The sequence below is a fragment of the Acomys minous genome, assembly GCF_964271855.1.
Source record: "Acomys minous genome assembly, chromosome: 5".
Taxonomy (NCBI): Eukaryota; Metazoa; Chordata; class Mammalia; order Rodentia; family Muridae; genus Acomys; species Acomys minous.
The window spans coordinates 129978931-130000638 of record NC_140494.1 but is presented as its reverse complement, the minus strand read 5'-3'; the positions used below and the strand labels follow the sequence as shown (position 1 = coordinate 130000638).

Here is a 21708-nt window from a genome sequence, read left to right as displayed (position 1 = left end):
TGCAAAGCAGCGTGGTTCTACTAGTTCTCTTACAGGGGCACAGGAAGTTTCTAAGCACAGGAAACTCATCCTCGGCAGACGGGATGAGCAAGAAGCAGGCCTGCTTTTAAATAGAGTATTTTGTCAATCGCAAAAATTCATTAAGCTTTCCAAAACACTTTTCAAATTGTTTTGGTGTCAAAGGTTCATGTACTTGTGGCTTTTTCACATACTTCCTTCACCATGAAACATTCCTGTACATCTGCTCCTGCCAGGTACACTCTTAGGAATGTACTTCTAGCATTGTCTTTTTACAGAGGACTTTCCAATAGGTAGGACAGGGAGGAATGCTAGCTATTGTATGCAAAATGGGCAAGCGCACGCACACACACCAAAAAATTAAGATTTCTCCAATACAGTCTGCTTTTTTCTTATGAAAACAACACGCAGAACTGAAACGCCCTTCTGCGTGCCTGTGTTCCATATCCTAACTGGTCTATGAGCTCTGAGCTTCCTTCCTTCTGCAGACTTTGAAGAACTTTACACTTCAATATTTTATGGCTACTGTTGTAGTGGAGACGATCCAGTGCCCCTTTTTAGGAGAGTTGTTTTGACAGCCATGTTTAGGTTTGTCCAGAATATCTTTGCTGAGTTTGCTAGCTAGGAGGCACTGATAAACACTCCATAGCTTTAGCAGGCATCACGTAGTTCTTGAGAGGACTGACAGCACTCACCAGTAACTATGTTGAGATCCTGGGCCATTATCACTTGTTCTTTAAGTGGGAGTTGAAGACAGTAGTAATTCTTTTCTAGTTTCTGCTGGAATTAGTTGATGTGGTCTTGTTTCTCTTTAATCTTTTATGCTTGGTTTGATACTGTAGAGAACTTTTTTTTCAAACTTATCTTTATGTGCCTTCCATTCTCTGCTATGGTGCGACTTTTTATTTAAGTTTGCCAAAAGCTTATGTTATTATTATTAAGGATTAACATTTCCTACACCCCTTCTCACTATGGTGTCAGGTCTCTAATCCCTGGGCTCAAGGGGTCCCTCCACCCTCAGACTCTCAGTAGCTGGGCCCCAAGTACACACTCCTCTATTTTCATAGGCAAGTCTTATGCCACAGTCCTAAACCTGCTGTGTAACCCAAGCTGAGCTCCAACTAATGGCAGTCCTACCTCAACCTCCAAAATGAATCTTCTCCCCTCCTCCCCCCACCAAGAAAGGGTTTCTCTATGTAGCCCTGGCTATCCTGGAACTTGCTCTGTAGACCAGACTGGCTTCAAACTTAAAAGATCCATGCGTCTCTGCCTCTTGCTGAGTAAGCATCATAGTCATTAAGAGATCTGCAGCCCGCTATGTATCTGATCTTACATTATTCAGTATTTCCTATCACAGACAAGATTAAGACCCAGAAATTACACTGAAAGATCAGAAGAAAACAAAATAAAACCACCACCAACAAAACCACAAAAAGCCTTCAGAAAATCATCTATATCTTTCTCATCTTTACTGCTGACCAAGGCAGGACCCATAGCTGGCTACCTGTTGTACTGAAACGAGAGAAATGCAAAAACCTAGTAGTAGCACTTTCCCCAAAACCCAGTAGAAACACTAATATATGTACCACCAGAAGTCACCCGCAAGAGACAACGTAAACAAAGGAGCAGCGGGGAACAGAGTGGCTCCTAACAGCTACAGAACTTTGAATAGATTCAGATGGAAATCCAGACCACTTCAGAAGGAAATAAGAGCCAGAGATATTTAAATATTAAAACCACACATATAGTAATTCTAGTATGAACAGGCAAGTGTTTGTCCTCTAATGTTAATGACCTCTGCCCAAGTGAAAGTAAGATCAAACATTTTAAGTTAAGGATTTTATGAATGACGACTATACTTACCACAATCCACTCAGCAATGTTTTCATAAAGTTGTGGACTAAAAATTGCTTTTTTCAGCCTAGCTAGAGGGCCATCAGCATCTACTAATCTGCACCGCATGAAAACGTCACAGTAGCCTCTGAAGTCATTACATGGAGAGCCCGGCTGCAGAGTGATAGTCCGACCACTGAACTGCTTACTCCACTGCAAAGAGCCTGTACTGGCACAAGTTGACGGAGCCGCTGGAAAAAGAGGCGTCAAGGACAAACAGAAGTCAGAATACCTGCTAAGATGGTCTTGGAAAGAAAAAAGAAAGCACTACCTAAACTCATTGCCACGTTGCACAGACCTAACTAGTTTGTCAGCGTAGCATCACTAATCATTATCTCAAATAATCAAATATCAAATGTTGACTGCTTTAGAGCCTGCAATGGCTTTAAAACTATTGAGCTATATTTACATAAATTACTGCCTAAAGTGGACAAGATTTGATTTAATGTATCATCACTTAAGAACACCATGAGAACCATAATAAAATATCATATTTCAATTTTTCTCAAGAGAACTGATTTAGCTGAAAAATATCTGTCCACGCTGTGTATCTCTCTCCCATACCACCCCACATCACTCTCGTGGCAGCACCTCCTCCTCCTCCTTTCTGTCTCTATGTCTCTCTCTGTCTCCGTTCCTCTCCCCCCTTACTCTAAGTGACAAAAGGCTCCTCTCCAGGTCTTAAAGGGACGCCTCTCTCCCTTTACGGCTCTGCGAAGCTATTCCTGTTGCTCTTGTTCCTTTCTCATGCTCTCCCACCTCAAGGCTGACTCATGGTCGAGGTCCTTTCTCCTAATAAACCTCATTCCCAAAGGATGAAACAAACCAACCAACCATTATTGGCAAGTAATAGACTTTGGAAGCATAGGAAAGCCTTACTTTTCTTCATGCAGCAAACGTGGCACAACTCCTTGTCGTCTTTGCCGTCAGAGCTGGCGCAGGTGCACTCCTCCAAGTCATACTTCTCACAGATGGAACCGGCGCATTGCTGGGGAAAGGCACATGCATGGTAATAGGCGGTATTAAGTTTCTGATGTTAAAAAATAAAGTGGAAATAGGAGTTCCAAACAACAAGGCTGGACATGTGCCTCCATGGCAAGCACTTGCCTAGCACTTGCAAGGCCCTGGGTCTGATCCCCAGCAGCCCAAAACAAAATCACAGGTAAATATCAGCGCCAATAATACCACATAAATAGATCTAAGGCTAAATGAAAGTAAGTTGTACAACTTTTAAAGCAATGAAAGGAAAAACAACAACAACAACAAAAACACTAAACAAAAGCAGAGGAAAAGGCAGTCCCATTTGTATGTTGGTTATTGTAGCTCCTCTATAAGCAGAGAAAAAGTTAAGTTTTAGCCATAGACATTCAGAACATTTCACACTCAGAGAACATGACCAGATAGATGGGTTCTTCTATTCAGGCTCCTGAAATATTAATTTATACAACTTAAAAGCAGTGCAGATAAGACCACACGCCCAGCTGTACTCTCTTGAATACCAAAGACACATGACTGCAAGCATGAAAGGTGAGTCAGGAGCTAACGGCATGCTACCAGGCAGCTGTGTCACAATACACACTCGTGGCTCTGTGGGGAACAAACAGGGACATTACTGAACAGGAGCCCCAGAGCAGTTACCTTATGGAGCTGTCAGTGTCAACCACTATTCTGAAAAAGCATGCTCTTTTTAATTTAAATTTAAATTAATTTAAAACATCTTACATCAAATGCTTACCCCATTGATGCACACTTGTGTATGCCTGTTACAGTCTGTAAAGTTAGGCTTGGGATCAGATGCTGGGCAGAGCGCAGTAAAGCCATTGCATATCCCTTCCTTTGCACAGTCAGAATCATCCCGACACTTCTCGGACTTCGACTTGAATGTACACTGTGCTGTACAGCAAGGTCCTTGACTCGGACTAGGAGAAGCATTAAATGATCAGATAAAGTAAATCACTAGCTATTTATTATAGACTTAGATATGAGCCTGGTTTTTACACCGCAAACTTAAATACATTACTGAAATACAACTTCAACTATTACTAGTAACCAGCTGCTCTATTTGAACATTCTAGGAAGTCTCAGATGAAGATGAGTGTCTTGTTTCTACAGTCAAAAATACTGCAAATCAGTAGTATTCTTACTCTGCCATTTGTGAAAAGAGTTCAGGATTAGGAAACTTTTCAATGTTTTTCCCTCCCATGGCTACATAATACATCAATCAATTTGTACATTTCTTTACTAAAATCGAACTTGGATACACAGACTAATCATTTAAAAGTTTGTGTAACTATAGTCTATTAGTTGTAATCATGACTGCATTTGACAAGTGAAATAATGACACTAAGTTACAGAATCTTACATACCCCACTTTCCCTAAATATCTTGAAATTAATAGTCTTTTTGGACAGAAAATAGTTACTTTTTCAAAGTTAGGAACTAAAATAACACATATTTTATGAATCAGCATTTCCACAATATATTTTCAATATCCAAATCACTAAATTATTAATTGTTCCAATCGTCAAAACAGGACACTGTCGTTCCAGAATGATAAATGGCAATACAACAAAGCAAGGCAAACTTCCATAGCCATAAGGCTCTCTTGATGTCAGCACTAAATCTGTCCTAAGCAGGCACGCTGGCATCCCTGGGGTGGGCATGTACCTGCACTGCTTCCCAGGCCTCAGCTTGCATTTCTTCCCCTCTGGCTGGTTTGCATCGAAGCAGCACTCGTCTTTACACTGGTCACTGTAGCCACAGTCGCATTCTTCACCTTGTTCCACCATCCCATTTCCACAAATAGGCTGGCCAGATTCTGAAGAAGTGAGAGCCATATGCACACATAAATTTTTTTCAAAATTTACAAACTCAGGGCTGGAGAGATGGCCTGACAGTTTACTGAAGAGCACTAGCTGCTCTTTCTGAGAAGCTGATTTTAGTTCCCAGCACCTCCATGGCAGCTCACAACTGTCTGTGGGAATCAGGCTTACACATGATGATGATTGTGTGTGTGTGTGTGTGTGTGTGTGTGTGTGTGTGTGTGTGTATGCAAAACACCATACACATAAACATAAAATAAAATTTATAAATTCCTTAGGAGGTTTACCAAAAAGGAAAAGGAAAATTTAATGAGTAAATAAGGTTTAAAACAGAATCTGAAAATCAGAAGACCTGTTTTTTGGTAAGAATAGTGCTACTACCCACAAGTGCTACCTCAAAATGCCACTCCCTTTGAGGGGCTGGCCTCTGTGTCTGCAGAGCGGGAGGACTGACCTCATGGGTTCCTCTTGGTTCTTTAGAGAACTAGCAACATCACAGCTGAGCTTGCTGACTACACACGCAATTCAACCAGGAGAAACACTAAAGTTTCAAACATACATAGAAGTAGTAAGAAAACAAGCACAATGACCTTCCACGTACACTTCTCTTCTTGTACTTACTCCAAACCACTTTTTGTTCTGTAGAATTTTGAAATCACACCTAATATGTTCGTAAAAACTTCAGGTTCCACGTCTAAATGATAAACCTTTTATAAACCTAACTGTATATCACAGCTAACAAACTCACCAAGACGTTTATTAAGTATCTCATAGCCAATCCATGCTCAAATTTCCTGAACTGTCTCTCCACAATTGGTTACTGACTCTAGTTCCAAACAACACTCTCCTAGCCCCATCCGTTCCACCGTAGTTGCTTTAGCTGATATAGCGCTTAACTTATTTTACTATAAAATAGGCTCACTGTCTTTTTATTTTTACATCATTTATTTGTTAAGAAAGTTGGATAATTTATCCTATAAAATAACATTTTTAAAAAGTGGTCGTAATAGTGTTAATAAGAACTCTGAAGGTACATTACTCTATTTCTTGCTAGATAAAGCTCCTTAAGAAAATAAATACGTATGAGTTATTAGTATATTCCCTGTAGTCCCAGGCAGCTTAACAATAAGGACAGATCTAAGATAATTAGTTAGAAAGTCTAACCTAAACATTGGTGAATAATTTCAATTGATTTCTTCAACTTTCTAAAGTTCTCAATGAAGCTTAAAATTAGAATAGTGGGTGAGTTCAAACACAACCCCACTAAAATAAATGATGCGAGGATGGGGATGGGGATCAGACTAGGAACGCTACTCTTTGTAAGATCACAAAATCACCTGAGGGCATTATCATTTAATGGGAAACTCAAGAATCAAATGCCTTCATTTTCTACCAAGCAAAACTAACTTACCAGGAGTCTGTAACTTGCTAAAAGCCATATACAACAAATGGATGGAAGTCCATTATCTGAGTCCAGCATAGTGGTGCACACCTATAATCCAGCACCCAGGACACAAAGGCAGGAAGACTGTGTACCATACCAAGAGCAAGCAAAAAAATCCCAAGCTATCTGACAAATCACCAGTGATTATGTGAAGAAATCTCAAAACTCAATGGACATAACAAACTGAGTGGACATGTTTCATCAGAGAAGACAGGCAGCAATTAAGCTGTGAAAGGGACCACCATTGTCACCAGAGGAGTGCAACACAAAACAAGGAACTATAGCTCGTTCCTGCCAGAACTAATGAACACAATAGATCCTGCTTTTGATGATGATGAAGAGACTGAGACAGGTCATAACCAGACCGTAAGGGTGTAAAGCAGCTTGGGCGTGTTTTGTAGAAAACAAAGCAACTAGATTTGGGGTGTTTATCCAAGAAATCAATCAATCCATCCATCCTCTCTCTCTCTCTCTCTCTCTCTCTCTCTCTCTCTCTCTCTCTCTCTCTCACACACACACACACACACACACACACACACACACACACACCTCTACACATGAATTTTATAGATATTTAATTGATAAAAGCAAAAACCTACAAATAGTCACCGCAGCTGTTTTTAGCAAGTGAATGACTAAACACTCATTATTTAGCAGGGAGTACCTCTTAGCAACAGAATGAACAAGCTACTGATATAATTTGGATGAATTCTGCTAAGTGAATAAAGGCACTCCCTAAAGGTTATACGCTGTACAATTCCACCTGTACACTTTCAAAAGGACAGTATTTTTAAAAAGGAAAGAGATTATTAGTGGAGTGAGCAGGGAAAGGCAAGAGACAGTCAGGCATGGTTATGAGCAGATAACACCGAGTATCTTGGTCCTGACAGACTGCTCTAGTTCTTGTCTGTGGTGGTGAGATATAAACTACACATGTAATCAAATTATATAAAAGAGAAAACAGGAGCAAGGACTATGGAGAGTGCTGATGATAATATCAGCCTTCACGGCACTGCCAACAGAGGCACTAGATGAAGGGACTGAGCACCTGCCACTTGCTGTAACTGTACAGGAATCTACAATTGACCCAATAAAACTGTACTTAAAACAAAAGGATAAGCTTATCTGGAAGTCTTCCTCAATTCTCAGCCTTTCTTTGAATGTTCTTTACATACAAAAGTGATTGTGACTCAGTATTTGCACTCAAGTATTTTATAATCTTCTAGAAAAGGAAGGTACACAAAACAACTTTAAGACAAGACAGAATATTTGGAATGTGATAAATATCATGAGATATATACAGTTGAACGTAAGACCAAGATCTAATATGCTTACACAGTGGAATACTGTTTACCCTTTAAAAGGAATGGAGTTGTGCTATTATATGGGCAAACCTTGAAAATCTTATGCTAAGTGAAACAAGCCAGGCACAAAGGAACATCTACTATATGAGTCCCCTGAGCCCACTGACAGAAGCAATGAGTAAACTGTATGTATTCAGTCCTGAAATACAACTGCTATTCAGCAACAGGAACAAAACACTGTAATTAACCCTAAAATACTATGTGGAGTTAAAAGTAAAATTTCATAAAGGTAAAAAGCTAATAATTCCATTTGTCTGAAATCTTAAAACAGGCCAACCAACCTCTTGGGGGCAGGGAACAGAGAGCAGTTGCTCCTGGGAAACTAACTGTAAAGTAGAATAAAGAACTCTCTGAGCTGACAGACATGTTCTGTATCTTCAGTTGCTTGGTTTACATAGGTAATTGCCATTTGCCACGAGGTGCAATTAGGATTCCTGCACGTCACACACCCATGTTTACTACAGCACAATCCCAACAGCCAAGCTGTGGCACTAACCTGAGTGTCCAACATGAAGGTCAGCTACTGAAGAAATGTCACATATACGCACTTTGGGGTTTAGGACTTTTTGTTGTGCGTTGCTGGTTGGAGATGGGGTCTTGCTGTGCAGCCCTGGCTGGCCTGAAGCCTGACATGTACACCAGGCTGGCCTTGAGTTCACAACTTCCTACCTGCCTCTGCCTCCCAACTGCTGTGCTCCACCATAGCCGTGAAGCACACACACATGAGTTGGTTTCACACATGAAGAGTGCAATTATTTGTTGTTTGCAGGAAGAGAGATGCAACTGGAGGTAATCACTTAAGTGAATTATGCCAATGTGACAAAGACAAGTATCATGCAGTCTTCTCATTTCCGGTTCCTAGATTTTATACAGAACCATAAAACCACGTACATATACGCAACATGAAAGTGGAAGCAAAACTACCTAGGAGAGCGTGGGTAGGGAACTAACAAGAGGGGGGGAGGGTGAGAAAGGGAGGGTAGGAAGTGTGTGCAGAATACGCTCATTGTACAGTAAATTGTCTGTCTGTCTCGCACACACACACACACACACACACACACACACACACATATATATATATATGAATGATTGATTATGCAATCCACCTAGGAAGAAAGAAAGGGAGGGAGGGAAAAGAAAAGAACCTCAAACAATACTGAAAGCTAATGAGATATAAGCTAAAGAGTTCAGAAGTAAAATAGTCTGCTATCTGTAACTTAGTTTCAAAGGGGCAAAAAAAAGTCCTAAATACTATGAGAAAGCAAATATAGCAAAGCGTTAACTGGAAAATGTACTCAGAGTGCATTCTCTCAGGTTTTCTAAGTGTTTAAATACTTCGGGCTGGGAAGCGGCCTCACGCAGGGAAAGGTGCTCACCACCAAGACTGACAAGCTGAGTTCAGCTGTCAGAGCCCACACGGCACGAAAGGGAAGAACTGACCCCAGCAAGCTGTCTCCTAACCTCCATACATGCTGTGGCTTGTGTGCACTTGAAAGAAAAAGGTGATCAATTAAAATTTAGGAAATATACATACCAACAAAACAGTTGTTTCTCTTCTTCTCAAGTACTTGGCTTATGTTTCTAATACTGCAGAGTGAAAACTTGTTGTTGTTAAGTTTGTCTCCAGACGTTGCCCTTGCATACATGATGTAATTGCCATTTTCTTTTTGTCCTAAGTTCTTAGATTCTCCTGGTGTGCACTCTGTTCCAGAATCATGCTGCCAAACAGAATATGGTGTAAAATTAATAGGAAGTAAAATAGGATTCCCAGTTATCTGCTCATGTGGAATTTTCTCATCAGAAGAACAGGGGAAGTCGCATACTTTCCTTGAGGAAGGATTTATAACCTGCCTGGGATGGGGAGTTACGACACCAGCTGCTGTCAGGGCCACTGTTGCAGCACAGAGGAAAACTGAAGGTCTAAACATAAGCTATCTTAGAGGTTTAATTAGGGACTAGAACTGAGCATACACTGTCATAAAGATTACTGAAAAGAAGCTTTTAAGGCCGGCAGTAATAATATGGATTACTTAGCATTCGTTAAAATACATGGTAAATTACAGGCTAAAATTGGTTCAGGAGGGCAAAAGTGAAAGGAAAATGAAACCCAAGAGCAGTGCTAGGGAAGGCAGAGAGTGAGTAACTCAAAGCAGTGGCAGCTTCCTGTGAGTCAGTGCTAAAGACAGCTGAGTAAAATGTTGACCAGAGACAGAAACACAAGTTTTACTTTTAAATGAAATTAAGAAAACTCAAGGCACAAGATCAAAACATTGCTTTACAGAATAAATAGGAGACAGGACTCTGTGTATGAGCACATGCTTATAAAGCTGGGATAAAACAGCAGCTGCTTTCCTAGCACAAATGCACAAAGATAATAAAGCCAAGGTTTGATAGATGACTTGATGGGAAAGAGAACTTTCCGTGCATGGGAGAAGGATGTGCAAATCTCCAGGACCCACATAAAGATGCCAGGCACAGAACCAGGGAGTTAGCTCAGGGAGTAAAGATGCTTGTCACCAACCCTGACAACTTAAATTTGATACCCAGGACCCAAATGCAAGTAGCTGTCCTCTGACCACCACTCACATGCATACATATGAACATGAACACACACACACACACACACACAAATACATAAAATGTAAAAAGAATTTTAAGAAAAAGTTTGTTTTTGTTTTTGTTTTTTTCTGAGACAGAGTTTCTCTGTTAGCTTTCCTGGACTCACTCTGTAGACCAGGCTGGCCTCACTCACAGCAATCCACCTGCCTCTGTCTCCGTGCCAACTCCCTCACTGGAATACAGAAACAGATACCAAGAGCTCTGCAGATGACCAGTCTAGCCCAGAAGGCAAGCCTCTAGTTTGGAGAGCCTGTCTCAAGGCACCAGAGCAAAGAGTGACTGACGAAGAGCATCCTGACTTCTGTGTGTACACACAAAGGTGCATACAAGGTACATGGACCACACGCACAACACACACCTGAAGGAAGCCTCAGACACAATGTCGCCAAGTAATTAAGGTACTCATCACTGCAAGGGGCAAAAGCGCCCGGCACTAGAACGGCGGCTGTGTTCAACTGACTCTTGGCTGGGATGCCCAACCACCTTGCTCTCCACAAACAGACAACACCAGCCGCTCTGGTTTATGTCTCTGCACCAGAGTTTCTGCTCACTTCTTACTCTTCTTGACACTGGCCTGCTTTGGCCTCCCGCAGCTCCGTGCTCTGCACACAGTATTACCTTGACTTACGCTTCTGCTCCCTACAACCCAATTGGTTTCCGATTAAGTTCAGTACAAACAACAATCTCATCATTCAAATTTAGAAACACAAGGAAACAAGTTCCATCCTGCATGGCTCCTGGTGTGATCAGAAACTCAGTTGCTAGCTTTCAAGGCAGTAAATACTACAGCAGCCAGTTCCACATGGAAGTGCTAAAATACACAAACCTATGCAGATAAAATAAACATTGTCCCCAACTTGGCAAGGGATGCACCTGCTTAGTCTTATTTATTCAGGAATGGTGTAACAGAGCTCACCAATGGTTACACAAGGAGGCAAGCCTTATAAACAAGGATGTTTACTATTTGCCACTTCAGATACAGCTACAAAACCAGCAAGCAAAGGAATAAAAAAAATAAAAAACCCACCACCACCTCTCCAACCAACACACACATACACATAAAAACTATCTTGACTAGATGCCAAAAAGGACTCAAAGTTCAAATTAAGAGTAAAATTCCACAAATATACTACAACTTAGATTAAAACAACAACAACTACTACTTTCTAAGTTCATAATATGTGATACATCTAATGGAATAAACCCCAGCATTAAAGAGGCTGAAGCAGGGAGATTCCGAGTCTCAGGTTAATCTAGGTTACCCAGTGAGAACCTGTCCAAGGAGAAAGAGGAAGAAACAGGAAGAGGAAGAGGGTGGCAACAAAGAAAGAAAGGATGGGGCAAATATTTAGAGAAAATTTAGAAAAATATTTAAGAACATATTTTTAAAAATCTATCATAATCTGCCAGGCGTGGTGGTGCACGTCTTTAATCCCAGCCCTGGGGAGGCAGAGGCAGGTGGATCTCTGTGAGTTCAAGGCCAGCCTGGTCTACAGAGTGAGTCCACGACAGCCAAGGCTACACAGAGAAACCCTGTCTTGAAAAACAAACAAAAATCTATCATACTCTACCACCTGCAACTACTGACACTTTGGTCATTTTCCTATGACTATGATTGGCTGTATCATATCTTAACATAAGCTGTGGAGTCTGGTGTGTGTACAGTGATATCCATGTCTTAGCGCACCTGTGTAAGATAAGCACTGAAGAGCTTAAGTTTGTAAATGGCTAAAGAGCATTCCACGGTAGCAGTCAAACGCACTGCTGCTCTTGCAGAAGACCTAGATTCAGTTACCAGTGCCCACATGACAGCTCACAACCATCTATCTGTAAATTCCACTCCCAAGGACTCTCACACCCTTTGCTCTGTGGACTGAGGCATCCATGTGGTACACAGACAATTCACCTATACATATAAAAATAATATTTTAAAAAAGATTTCAAGGTAAGATAGGCTGAAGCAGGAGAGTCAATAGATTTGAAAGGTAAGAGATGACACAGGATATATACTTTGAATTGAATTATGGCAAGGCCTAAATACAGAATGAGGAAACCTGTGGTGGTTTGAAAGAAAACAGCCCTCACAGACCCACAGGGAGGAGTGACATTATTAGGAGGTAGAGCCTTGTTGGAGTAGGTGTGGCTTTTGTTTTGTTTGTTTTTTGTTTTTCGAGGCAGGGTCTCTCTGTGTAGCCTGGGGTGTCCTGGACTCACTTTGTAGGCCAGGTTGGCCTCAAACTCACAGCAATCCACCTGTCTCTGCCTCCCAAGTGCTGGGATTAAAGGTGTGTACCACCATGCCTGGCCGGTGTGGCTTTTTTTTTTTTTTTAAAGAGAAAGTGCTCAATAAATATTTGGAATAAGAAAAGTGAATATAGCTGGGCGTGGTGGCACACTCCTGTAATCCTAGCACTCGGGAGGCAAAGGCAGGTGGAGTGCTGTCAGTTTGAGGCCAGCCGGGTCTACAAAGTGACTCCAGGACAGCCAAAGGCTAACACAGAGAGAACTTGTCTCGAAAAACCAAAATAAAAAAAAGAAAAAAGAAAAAAAAGAAAAAAGAAAGAAAGAAAGAAAGGTGAATATAAAGAATAATTTAAGCCACGTGGAGAAAGTAAGATATGTGGCACAATGACATAGCAGGAGGGAAGCAGGGAGAAAGAGTTGAGAGAGACTTCAGGACGGACAGATTTGTGAGTTTCTGGTTCCAGCTCATCTTACTATAAATCACTCACTAAGTACTTATTAAGAACCTAGCATGCTGGGAATGCAAACTAGTACAGACACTTTGGAAATCTATCTGGCACTATCTCAGAAAACTGGGAATAAGCTTTCCTCAAGACCCAGCTATTCCACTCCTTGGAATATACCCAGAAGATGCTCCAGCACACAACAAGAACATTTGCTCAGCCATGTTCATAGTAGCCTTATTCATAATAGCCAGAACCTGGAAACAGCCTAAGTGTCCCTCAGTAGAAGAATGGATAAAGAAACTGTGGCACATTTACACTATGGAATACTACTCAGCTTTTAAAAACAAGGAATTCCCGAAATTTGTGGACAAATGGATTGAACTAGAAATGATCATAATGAGTGAGTTAACCCAGAAGCAGAAAAGAGTCAAATGGTATATACTCACTTATATCTGGCCACTAGCCCAAGGGGCATGTCCCATGAAAGTCTTCACTTATCAGGAAAGTGGGACAGAGGAGAAGACCTTCTATTGGGACTCTAGGTGAGAGAAGTATGGGAGAATGGGGAAATAGAAGGATCCAGAGGGTCCTAGAAACCTCCAAGAATAACATTATGATGGCGGATCTGGGCCCAGGGGTCTTGCTCAAACTATGGCACCAGCCAAGGACAATACATGCAGTAAACTTTGAGCCCCTACCCAGATCTAGCCAATGGACAGGACATTCTTCACAGTTGAGTGGAGAGTGGGGTCTGACTTTCACACGAACTCTGGTGCCTCATATTTGACCATGTCCCCTTGACGAGGAGGCCTGGTGGCACTCACAGGAAGGATAGCAGGCTACCAAGAAGAGACTTGATACACTATGAGCATATACAGGGGAGGAGGTCCCCCTCAGGCACAATCATAGGGGAGGGGAGTAAGGGGAAAATGGGAGGGAGGGAGGAATGGGAGGATACAGAGATGGTATAACAATTGAGATGTAATATGAATAAATTAATAAAATATGTTTTTTAAAAAGAACCTACCCTGCATATGTATGACAGAATTAACAACGTGCACAAAGGAAGGGTATGGTTAGGCATGGCAAGGTCATTAGAGAGGAAAAGGCTTAAAAAGCTGACAAGAAGCAGAACCAAATTATCTAAGCAATACATAAAATACACAATTACGTTAATTTACTAAATGCAATGCACTGGCAGTTAAAGATTAAGATGAGATGTGAAGGGCCTGGGAAGATGTGGCTCAGCAGATAAGGTGCTTGCCACCCAAGTGCACAGACAGCAGTTTAGATCCCCAGAACCCACATCAAAGTTGAACCAGGGGATATGCTGGCAGCTGGACAAATTCCAGTGGTTTATAGGCCAACCAGTCAGACCAGTTAAAAAGGGAAGCTCCAGGTTCAGTGAGATATCCCACCCAAAAAAGGAAAGAAGAGGAGGGGGGGGGGAAAAAGGATGGAGTGCAATAGAGGATGAAACTTAACACTGGCTTCTGGTCTACACACACACACCAACTTGGACCCCACCAGGAATCTGTATTTTGAGTTCCTCAGATGTTTATAAGAACACAACAGACCAGCTAGGTGTTGTGGTACATTCCTTTAACTCCAAACTCTACTTCCTGAAGTAGAAACAGGTGGATCACCATGAGTAGACCAGCCTGGTCTACATAGAGAGTTCCAGAACAGCCAGGTCTACAGGGTCTCCAAAAGTAAATGATAGATAGAAAGATGGATAGATGGATGGATGGATAGATAGATAGATAGATAGATAGATAGATAGATAGATAGATGAGCCAGCCAGCCAGCCAGGCTCTAAGGCAGAGAAAGGGAATGAGGAGGGCATGACATCCCTCTGGCGAGGCCTGCAATGGAGGGCTGGAAGCTGTGTCCCAGCACTTGAAATTACAACTTCACCATCGGCCTTCACCCCCATGCTCGTCTCTGATACTTCAAAAAAATCTTGAAAATAACCTCTTGTTTTCGTTTTCTTTTCTCTCTTTTTTTTCTTTTGTTTGTTTTTTGAAACAGGGTTTCTCTGTGTAGCCTTGGCTGTCCTCGACTCACTTTGCAGACCAAGCTGACCTCAAACTCACAGAAACCCACCTGCCTCTGCTTCCGCAAGCGCTGGGATTTAAAGGTGTGTGCCATCATGCCTAGCTAACCTCTCAATTTCTGATGGAGACACAGACTTAGATGTGCTTTTTAAGAGTTTAAACTACAAGCTCATGAATGCTTTTATTAGTTTGTTTATTTTAGTGCTGGATGTATGCCATACATGTAGTCTATACTGACCTACACACTCAACACCAACAAATTATTGTTGTTGTTGTTGTTGGTGGTGGTGGTGGTGGTGGTGGTGGTAGTAGTTGTTGTTGTTTTGGAGGGGTTGCTTGTTTTGTTTTGTTGAGATGCACTTTTTTGTGTGTGTGTAGCCTTAACTGTCCTGGACTCTCTTTGTAGACCAGGCTGGCCTTGAACTCACAGCGATCCGCCTGCCTCTGCCTCCCTGAGTGCTGGGAGTTGTGTGCCCAGCTACAAATTATTCTTATAATAATACACAGTTCCATGTTTACAAATGATAAGGTTCAAGTAAGATGAATTTAGACCATTTTCAAGTAGAATTTTCCCAAACACATACTTGATATGCTCCATCAAAAGCAGACAGAATCTTTCACTACTTCCTATTTCTGGGCTGAATTTGTATTTAGATCACTTTAAAATCATGAGACTGGACCAACTGTTGCAAGATACCAAAAGCAGCTGCTATCAGTATAATCATCACATTGTTATTATATATGGAACCTTTTTTCCTAAAGCATGTAAGGATATTTTAATTCAAACATTGTAACAAAGAAAAAGAAAGGAATACAAAAAGTAAACAAGGCAAAGCCTTGATAATTACTAACTGATTCAGGAGTCAGCAAATGAGCCCATATTACATACAAGTTGCTATTACATAGCCTAAGCTAAGAATGGCTTTCCATATTTGAAAAACTGAAAAACAAAGAAGATGGAACATGAGACAAATGTTACCTCCAAACCCTAACAAAAATGTTCAAATGGGCCCTTCGGAGAAAGCTTGCCAGTTCCTGTTCTAGGGGATGGGAACATGGCCTACATGCTTTTTTCTTCTGTGTCAGAAACTTACTATAAAAAACTGGAAAATATCAATCTATTTCTACAGTAGAGAAATACATTCAAGTAAATCACAATATTGCTTCAATAGAAACAAAGCCAAAAAGTCATTACACAATTTATGAGATTAGTAAAAAGAGACTCATTCAAAATATATTTGAGTGTCTTATCTGATGGTGACTGTTTCAGCACCAGCAAAATAGACAGACAATCTTCTGCATGAATAGGCAGACAGAGCAGACATGGTGCACGAAGATATTCACAGAGCCTGGGAAGCAGGACAGGAGGCCCGGAAACTCAAGACAGCCCAGGCTTTGTGGGACCCTACCTCAAAACTATCTTCCCACAAAGAAGCCAGATAAAATGTTGTGCTTTCCCAAATTTCTCCTTCCTTTCCGTGTACTCAACTGCATCGCTGTGCTTCGGCATATTAACACTAACGTTCATATGCACTTTTACTTGTACTGGAAAATCTTACTAGAAATAAAAGTCACGCTAATCACTTTTTAAATTTTTAATAATTAAGAAGTACTCACTGGAGATCCAAAGTTATGTCCAACTTCATGAGCAAAAGTAATATGAGAGACTTTGGGAGGTACATGAGAGCCATAGTTCTGAACGGTGATAATGCCAGTGTTCAGCGACTTCTTCTTGCCATCTGAATACAACTTGCTTTTCTCACATATTCCTCCAGAGCTTCCTAATTCAGATTTTTTAAAAAGTAAAGTAAAAAGACTAAATTAGTTATCTATTCCCCTCCAAAAAACAGGTAAGCAGTATATGAAATAATTACACAGAGCTAAAACATTTATATTTTTCAATTTAAAATACAACTTGTACCTAAATGACTCAAATACTCCAAAATTCATCTAAAACAAAATGATAGCAGTCTCTGCAAAGAATCTATAGGACTGAGTACACAATCCTTTCATGTTTTTCAGCATCTAAAAGTCATTTTTTTCAGCCATTAACATAGCAAAGCGGCCAGGCGTGGTGGCACACACCTTTAATAACAGCACTCGAGATCACAGTCCACATTTACACTGAATCAAAGCGTATACCTCTTCATCTTTTAACGGGAAAACTTGTAAGTTAAATAAAAGTTTAAATACCCTCAGCAGCTTACATTTTAGCATCAGAGATGAGCATTAGCACATGACTACAGTCCTGAGATGCATCATGCATTCTGTTGGTGAAGCACCAACTAAGCAACATGGATTTAAGGAATAGAGAGATGAAAAGCAGAGTGAAAGAGGGTGGGAAGAAAAAAGGGGCAGGAAAGCAGTATGAAGAATATGAATATTTGGTTTGCCAGGAGTTCACTGACCTATTCACACAACTCTTCAGGAGCTGTGAAACCTTTAAAAAACAACAACAACAACAACTAAATCGTTATTTTACAATGTGCCTCAAAATCATCTTCAATTTTTAAAAGGAATTACTTAAAGTAAGCTTAGGAGCCTATTTTGTAATCTGTCTGTTGATAAAAAAAAAAAAAAAGAACTGTGGAGTTAAAGAGAAAAATGGCAACACTTTCACAGCCCAAGGCAGCTACAAGACATTAATAAAAGACAAATAAGAAAATCAACTAGCTGGTCAAGCCCTGCCTATCCCTGCACTGACAAGAGTGCATGCTTCTTATGTTTATCTTACTGTAAGAGATCCCAGCGCCTGCCACCCTCTTCACCTCAGGCTCCCAAATGCAGTTACAGGAGCATGTCACCATGCTTATTCTTTCTTTCAATTAATCTTATAAGAACTTTAAAGAATTCTTTGATCTATGCTCAGATTTTTAAAAGAGCATAGCTCAGTGGAAGAGCACTTGCCTGAGATGCAAAAATTCTGGGTCTGGCCCTTAGCATCACAAAAACTAGCTATTAAATAAACAGATTTTCCTATTTGGTATATATGTACACTGGTTTTTCGAGTCTGGCTTCTCTGTGTAGCCCTGGCTGTCCTGGAACTCACTCTGTAGACCAGGCTGGCCTCAAACTCAGAAATTCATCTGCTTCTGCCTCCCGAGTGCTGGGATTAAAGGTGTGCACCACCAACCACCCAGCTTTTGGTACATATTCTTAAAGATGTATGTGGGAGTGGGTATATGTACATGTATGAGTGCTCACAGAAGCCAAAAGAGGGTGCAGATGCCCTAGCTACCTGATGTGGCATGCTGAGAACCAACCTTGAGTCCCCGCAAGAGCAGTAGGTATTTTTAAACACTGAGCTCTCTTCTCCTCTTTCTCCCTCCTCCCCACCCTGCCCCGCCCCCAATTTGGTATTTTAAAAGACCAATTCAAATAGGTTAAAAAATCTAATTATTTTACTTTTGTTTTGAAAACATTTTAAAAGTCTAATGTTTGAAATTCCTTTAACAGAAGGCAACTGAAAAAACAGAACTTCAAGAACAGCATGATTACAGCCAGGCACAGTAGAGCAGACCTGTAATCGTATCACGCAGGAAACTGAAGCAAGAGAATCAAGTTCAAAGCTAGCCTGGTCTATAGTAAGACCCGGTTTTGTCCCCAGGCCCTCACTCCTCCCCCAGTTGCTTTATTCCTATTAAATATATGGTAACAATCATAACCCTGAGAAACTGTTGCGGTTTTTCAAGCTGAAACCATAATGCACCTCATGGGAAAGGGAGATGAAGACTAAGCCAAACGCAGACTGAGCCCATGAGCCTTCGCGGTGGCCTCTATGCACACCTTCTCCTGCACAGAAAACTGTAACAGGAACTGATTATGAATATTTAGTGTTTCTGCTCTTTTTCTGAAGGTTAAATCATTCTAGGAACTAGAAATTTAAATCTATGAGTAAATACTCTGTAACAATTATAAGCCACACATTAACTTTGAGCAAGTAGTAAATTAATATCCTGCCTCGGTGAAGACTTGTCGTGTGAAACTGGTCCAAAATAAGTCCTGTCAAACTTGAACCAGGCACAGAAGGTTCCACTCTGCACATCTTTAACAGTTAAAGAGAAAAAAGAGTAAATAGGCACATTAAAAAAAAAAAATTCTGACATTTTCCAGGTGCAGCTAACTCAAGGCAAGATCATATATAATGCTCTCCTTAAATACAGTCTCTGTGGTTTATGTATTGCTTCCCTTCCTAAATGACTGCTCTCAGTTTTAAGTTTAATGTAATTATAGAATAACAGCATACACTGGAGCATCACACAGGAAAAAAACAAGGCACTAAATTTTATTTCATAAATTATGGTTTTAAATACTGTAACTGGTTTTGATATACCAGAAAAATCAATTTCTGACAGAATGACTGAGCTGATTCTAACCAAAGTTCAGTAACTACTTTACATGATGGAAGATGTTACTGCAGGCATCACAGAGAAATAAAACTTGAAAATCAAATATGAGTGAAATGTTTTTTTATTCCAATCAAAAAACAATTAAGTAACCTCAGCAAGCTTCAGCTATGTTCACTTAACTGCTAACACTGAGACAGGTTAATTCAGGACAGAACATACCTGAACAAGCCAGAGAAATGTGTGTTAAAGAGGGTCAGCAAATGAAATGCAACAGGACAAAGGTGAAAGCTACCCAACTCAGAGACTCTAGCTGTAATCCTAGCACTAATGCTTGGGAACCATAACAAGGAAGCCCAGGATCAACACCAACTCACTGCTCAGCCTGTATACACTGAGCGCCCCCCCCTCCCAATAATATTTACTTTGTTACCAAACCATTTCATCGAATGGTAACAGGTTATCTGTTTAACACTGAAGAAAACTGTACAGTGATAATCTTTCCTGAGTTTTGTTCTTACTTTCTCCCAGATGCTGTCAATCAAACCCCAGGCCTTGTACATTCTAAGCCAGGCTCTTTTCTGATGGCTCCACCATTGGAAGAGCATAATTTTAAGAGAGACTCTCCAAGTCAACCCAGTTCACTGGGTAGATACTGTTTTCTAAAATAGCATTCAACTATAGTATCAGAGTACTCGGCTAGTATACACGATATCCTAATTCCAGCACAAAAGAAAAAGAGATTATTTGAAAAATAACAAAAGACATAAAGACAAGAACCTTACTATTAAGATATTTCAACCCTCACTGATTTTCCTGCATTGACTGGGTCAGCAAAGAGGACTACAGTTCATAATCTATATACATATTCTGTGATAATTAACCATAACATAATAAAACCTTTTGTACTACCACATTTTTGAATAGTGAAATAACTTCAGAATTTAACCAATTAAATTTAGGGCAAATTATACAATAGGGTAAGAATTAGCAAAGATTAATTAGACCAAATAAAAATGAAAGATTAAGAAATATTAACAGACCATAAAACTCAATAAATCGGCTATGAAGTGTTATCTAAAAAGAACAAGATAACAAAAAACACAATTAAGACTTATAAGCAGGAACATGGAGTCTCAAATGAAGGAAAGAAAAAAATTATAATATAAATTAATCTGATGTAAAGTAATTTACTGGAACATATTTAAAAAGCAGGTAAGAGCCCAGGGCTCTTAGTGCCACCGCTATTCCCAAAGAGCCTCAACAATTACTCCACTGATAATGCTGAGGTACAGCAGAGTGTCTATCTTCCTCTTTTAAGAAAAAAGGAAATGCAGTCAATAAAATATAACCCCTACTGGGAAGCAGGAACCACTACTCTAGGATAATAAGCAGATTACATATGTAACATCCCTTAAAAAAGAAAATGTATGTCAAACTCAAAATTACTTCAGTTACTGAAGACAAAGCTGCTTGGTGTTATTGCAGGACCCTGCATGAAGGCAACCAAGAGAGAGAAAAAAAACTCCTTTCTTTCTTCACTCTGGCCTCTACTCTCTCTGCCTATACTCTTTGTAACAGCTTTGGAAAAAGCCTCCTAAGACCCAGAGTTGGAGATTTAACAGTCAAGTTAAATGTGCATTTCACCAGGACTCCCCATCAAGGGGACATGGTCAAATATGGGGCTCCAGAGTTCCTGTGAAAGTCAGACCTCACTCTCCACTCAACTGTGAAGAATGTCCTGTCCATTGGCTAGATCTGGGTAGGGGTTCAAAGTTTACTGCATGTATTGTCCTTGGCTGGTGCCATAGTTTGATCAGAACCCCTGGGCCCAGATCCGCCATCATAATGTTATTCTTGGAGGTTTCTAGGACCCTCTGGATCATTCTATTTCCCCATTCTCCCATGCTTCTCTCACCTAGAGTCCCAATAGGATGTCACGTAGAGTCCCAATAGGATGTCCTCTCCTCTGTCCCACTTTCCTGATAAGTGAAGACTTTCATGGGACATGCCCCTTGGCATGTCCAGATATAAGTGAGTATATACCATTTGACTCTTTTCTGCTTCTGGGTTAACTCACTCATTATGATCATTTCTAGTTCAATCCATTTGTCCACAAATTTCGGGAGTTCCTTGTTTTTAAAAGCTGAGTAGTATTCCATAGTGTAAATGTACCACAGTTTCTTTATCCATTCTTCTACTGAGGGACACTTAGGCTGTTTCCAGGTTCTGGCTATTATGAATAAGGCTGCTATGAGGAAGGATAGCAGGCTACCAAGAAGAGACCTGATACCCTAATGAGCATATACAGGGGGAGGAGGTTCCCCTCAGTCACAGTCATAGGGGAGGGGAGTAAGGGGAAAATGGGAGGGAGGGAGGAATGGGAGGATACAAGGGATGGGATAACAATTGAGGTATAATATGAATAAATTAATAAAATATATTTTGAAAAAAG

At 40.6% G+C, this 21708-nt stretch overlaps 1 protein-coding gene across 2 annotated transcripts in view; it reads right to left on the bottom strand.

Annotated features, from left to right (window-relative positions):
- ADAM10 (ADAM metallopeptidase domain 10) overlaps window positions 1-21708 on the bottom strand; it is a 103282-nt gene that overhangs the window by 10065 nt on the left and 71509 nt on the right. For both annotated transcript variants that reach the window (XM_084782737.1, XM_084782738.1), the window contains exons 9-14: window positions 16525-16688; window positions 9076-9259; window positions 4579-4729; window positions 3647-3830; window positions 2791-2899; window positions 1882-2102 (exon numbers count right to left, since the gene is read on the bottom strand). In XM_084782737.1, the coding sequence (XP_084638863.1) occupies window positions 1882-2102; window positions 2791-2899; window positions 3647-3830; window positions 4579-4729; window positions 9076-9259; window positions 16525-16688 (1013 nt within the window). The remainder of the gene's footprint in view (window positions 1-1881; window positions 2103-2790; window positions 2900-3646; window positions 3831-4578; window positions 4730-9075; window positions 9260-16524; window positions 16689-21708) is intronic.